The sequence below is a fragment of the Mesitornis unicolor genome, unplaced genomic scaffold, assembly GCF_000695765.1.
Source record: "Mesitornis unicolor isolate BGI_N332 unplaced genomic scaffold, ASM69576v1 scaffold5229, whole genome shotgun sequence".
Taxonomy (NCBI): domain Eukaryota; kingdom Metazoa; phylum Chordata; class Aves; order Mesitornithiformes; family Mesitornithidae; genus Mesitornis; species Mesitornis unicolor.
In genome coordinates this window covers 66,945-71,715 of record NW_010209134.1, presented here as the reverse complement: position 1 = coordinate 71,715, position 4,771 = coordinate 66,945, and the positions used below count along the sequence as shown (strand labels likewise).

General features: G+C 42.2%; 1 protein-coding gene across 1 annotated transcript in view; it reads left to right on the top strand.

Annotated features, from left to right (window-relative positions):
- Positions 1-4,771, top strand: part of GLI3 (GLI family zinc finger 3) — a gene marked incomplete at its 5' end in the record, with an annotated part of 54,014 nt that overhangs the window by 48,082 nt on the left and 1,161 nt on the right. Inside the window, 2 exons of the mRNA XM_010192769.1 lie at positions 2,209-2,536; positions 3,623-4,771. The exon at positions 3,623-4,771 is cut by the window's right edge and continues 1,161 nt beyond it. Of these exons, the coding sequence (XP_010191071.1) occupies positions 2,209-2,536; positions 3,623-4,771 (1,477 nt within the window). The remainder of the gene's footprint in view (positions 1-2,208; positions 2,537-3,622) is intronic.

The window sequence follows — 4,771 nt, the reverse complement described above, 5'->3', positions numbered from 1 at the left end:
TGCTGAAGCCTAAAGGAGATCTTCTGCCATCTTTGCTGATAACTACCTTAGATTACAAAGGAACAAAACCTCCCGCTTAGCTAGGTAAATCCGTAACATCATTGAGGCGTAGACAGTTGGGCGTAGACAGTTTTAGCATGCATAAAATTTGCAGGAGAGGAGTATTAATGCTGATCGCTTACATGGTATTAAATATTTCTCACTGAAAAAGATACTCTAAAAACAATTCTGTATTTCCTGCTTTTCATTGCTTGTACAAATTAAGATATATTTTCTATTTTTCAACTAATCCAATGTCTTTTCTGTCTAATGCTCTTAAATGTCTTGTTCTAACTTCCTAAGGACAGTGGGTAATAAGGTGAGGGCATTTTAACTTTTCTGCTGTTTTTCTTACTGCAACATTATTTATGTCTTTATTTTAGCCTTCTGTTGTCCAGTCATTCCTTTATTTAGTAATGTGCAATCCATCAAACTCATTCCCAAATGTAATGTGCTGTAAGAATTTTGCAATACTTGACATGTGAAAAATCTGGCTTATATTGGTGAAATGTCCTCAGAAATGTCTGCGTACCTTCCTCTGTAGATGAGACATCCATTTATTTTCTGTATTGCACATCTAGAAATGTATGTTTCCCATAATGCAGTTCTTACTTCTGTAACCTACCTCACTGTGGTCTTGCCACATGACTACAAGAACAGATTCCTGGCCATTAGTACTCTTCTTCCATATGGCACAGAGCTATTGTCCAGAAGCACAGAGAGTAACAGTTATTTCTATTCTTGTCACCAAATCTGCCATGACCAGGATTTGGAAATGAACTTGCTCAGTGTGGCCTCATAAATTCTAAGTAACATCGTTCATGTTAGAAGTAATAAAATAGTTATTGCATCTTAATGGACTCCTCAGGGGCATATGAAGCTACAGTATTGCCATGAATCTGTGTCTTCTTTCACTGATGTTAAGAGTGAGAGCTGTCACTGCAACAGCAGTCACTGCAGAAGTTCTAGCCAGCATTCATCAGTAAAATGTGCATAAAAATCACAGGCTGGAAGGAAAAAAAAAAAGTTAAAAAAAAAACGAGACCCCCCCCCTAAAATGAAATACTTACAGGGAACTGTTCTTGGGAGCAAAATGATACTGCATGCCTCACAGATTTGTGATCACACTGATACAACCTGCATTAAGATTTTATGTCCAGAGACTTCTGTCTGTCTTGCTGTCTGTTTTGTCTGTCAGTCTATCTGCCTGTTTCAGTTTGTCAGAGAAATTACTTTATGAGAACTTTTTGAGGATAAGAAATAAAAAGCATGTTTTCCTACAGCAAGAATTCTGCTAGAGGAGCAGGGAACACTGTCTCTTAGGAAAGAAGGAGCAATTGCAGTGGTTTATATCTTTGTAGATTAGCAGTCTGTACTGTATACTTAAATTCTTAAATTTAAATGCTTAAATTCTAATGAAACTGAGGATTTGATTCAATAGATCATAGCCTTCTTGATTCAGGGCAGAGGTGGTATAAGTTAGATGTAAGAAGAGGTTTAAGTTAGACCCTAGTGCTGCTAGGGTCACAGGATGCTGATAATATGATACAGTATTTTTTTGCACTGAAGTTTTGTCTCTGTTTTATTGCATGCCAACATTTCAGGCCAACCGCTGATTGTAACAATGAGCCTTAAGCTTGGAAAATACTTACATTCTTTAGCCACAAGTCTAATTAAAAAACCCAAAAAAACCAACAAACAAATTCCAGTGTTGTTGGAGTCTTGTCTGTTTGCTTGCTGCAAGACTAGCAGTTTAAATTAGACCTCGTAAACCTGGCTGAGTTCTGATTTTATTGACCTACAGTTTCAATTAGGAACAGCGCATACCCTAAATAGAGTATCCATACATACATGCTTTCAAATGACATGAAATGATAGGAGCAATTGCAGGAGAAACTGAAATTAATGTCTCACATAGATATAATGTATGCTATCAGCAAGGTATTAAAGTGGATTTTAATCTTGAGTTTTTGCTATGGCATTCATTGCAGTTAAAATAGATATTCTAGAAAACCTCTTAATGAATTATCACCAGCATCATTTAACGCTAAACTTTTCTTTACATTTGGTTTTCTTTGGCTCCATTTAGACCTGCATTTGCTGCAAATTCTTTGTTACCATTGTTTGCTTAATCCTCACATTCTTTTGTTTCTTACTTCACTCCAACAGACATCTCAGCCAAGCCCTGGTGGTCAGTCTACATGCAGCAGTGAACAGTCCCCCATCAGCAACTATTCCAACAATGGGATCGAGCTTACTCTGACTGGTGGCGGTAGTGTAGGAGACCTCAGTGTCATCGATGAAACCCCAATCATGGACTCTACCATTTCCACTGCCACCACAGCACTTGGCTTACAGGCCAGGAGGAATATGACAGGGACCAAATGGATGGAGCAAGTGAAATTAGAAAGATTGAAACAAGTTAATGGAATGCTTCCAAGACTGAACCCCCTTCCACCTTCCAAAGCCCCGACCTTGCCACCTCTCATAGGAAATGGTGAGATACACATAGTGGGAGTAGTAACTCTTTTTGCCCTTAAATGTGTTGCTTGCTAGCATAGTCTTGCAACCCTTGCAAAACAGTAGCGCAGTTTATGAAACTCAGCAGCTGCGAGAATTATTCATAAATTGGTCACTTTCTGTTTATCCCCTCGTTACAAGTCCTACTACCCACCCTGAGTGAAGTCAGACAGTCCCATGTTTCAAAGCATGGAGTCCAGCAGAGGAGCTATGCATCATGTTTCATATATTCCATCACAATCCTGTCCTGTTTTGAGGCAAGGCAGATGAAATAAACACTTGCCAGGTCATCGTAAGGAAGTCTGTCAGATGAGGCCTTAATAAGGCACCCTTTGCGTAGATGTGTTGAGCTGCCCTTTAAATAAACTGTCTCCACATATAAAAGTAATCTTGTAGGCAAGATTGAACCCTGAAGATCGATAGTTGTTTTCATACAAGGAGCTGCTCATTGCCAAAATGTATGCCCCTGCTGCCTCTACATTGTCTACAACGTGCCCGTAGGTCCACCAAGCCACAACAGCCCAGGTTTTCTGAAACTCATTCAATCAAAAGAAACTATGTAAATTAAGAATTTTATTCTGTTTACTTAAAAACAAAACATAACAAGGAAACCAGCAAAGATGTTTTGCAGTTGTTAGGAGTTATTTCAAGAATATTTCAAGAAGTCTTAAAAATGACCTTGAATAGCCTCCAATTTGTATATTTTGCCATTCCACACAAATGCCTGTTCAATTATATTTTGCCTGTAAAAAGCTCCCTTACAAATGTGTCTCTCTGACACATCAGTCAGCATAGCTGCACTGCAGGCCAGAGGACTACACCAGCTGATGACAGTTTGTGGCTATGGCCTATAAATTTTGTGCTGAGATCCACACTGAAATGTTACTCTTGAGTCTCTGAATTAGGGACACGGTTTTTATCCTTCTTTCAATAAAGAGTGCTGCTGTGATTTGCTGTGATGGTACAGGCTCTTCCTCTATACTCCCCTTACTTCTTTACTAGGTGTCTTCTGTACCAGGTTTTGGGTGATGCCTGTTTGTTTAACTATGAATTTTGCCTCCAGGTACCCAGTCAAACAGCAGCTGCAGTGTAGGAGGACCCATGACTATTCTGCCGAACAGGAACGAACTTTCAAGTACAGACATCACTGTGTTGAACATGCTGAACAGGCGGGACAGCAATACTAGTACAATCAGTTCAGCCTACTTGAGCAGCCGCAGGTCCTCTGGAATCTCACCTTGCTTCTCCAGCCGGAGGTCCAGCGACGCCTCCCAGGCAGAGGGAAGACCACAGAACGTGAGTGTTGCAGACTCCTATGACCCCATCTCAACGGATGCATCCCGGCGCTCCAGTGAAGCGAGCCAGTGTGATGATCTGCCAAGTGTTCTCAGCCTCACCCCGGCCCAGCAATACAGGCTGAAAGCTAAATATGCAGCAGCTACTGGTGGACCCCCACCAACTCCACTGCCTAACATGGAGAGGATGAGCCTCAAAACAAGGATGGCACTCTTGGGTGACTGCAGGGAGTCCGGAGTATCTCCACTGCCTCCAGTGAATGCCCCTCGACGATGTAGTGACAGTGGGGCAAATGGTTATAGCAGGAGGCACTTTCTGTCTCATGATGCTCTAGGAAATGGGATGAGGAGAGCCAGCGATCCAGTAAGAATGACCTCTGACAACCTCTCTGTCCCTAGAGTCCAGCGTTTCAGCAGTCTTAATAGCTGTAACCCTCCTGCTTTGCCTCCATCCATGGACAAGCGCAACCTTGTTCTTCAGAACTACACCCGTCCTGAGGGTGGCGTCTTCCATGGCTTCAGCTCCCCCTGTCCTCCAAGCATCAGTGAGAATGTTGCCCTGGAGGCTGCTACGATGGAAGCAGGTGGCAGTCTGAATGATGAGGATCTCCTGCCAGATGATGTGGTTCAGTATCTGAATTCTCAGAACCAGGGCATGTATGACCACTTGCTGAACAATGTCCTAGACAGCAACAAAATGCATCACAGCTCAGTATTAGGAAACAACAACCCCAGCAGCTTTGACCAAGGCCCTCCACCCAGCAGTCAGCAGGCTGGTTCCGAGGCAAACAAGAGTGACTTGCCAATTCAGTGGAATGAAGTAAGCTCAGGAAGTTCTGACTTACCTCCTTCGAAACTGAAATGCAGTCAGCGCTCAGCAATGCAGCAGACCCAGGCCTTTGGACTGTATAACAATA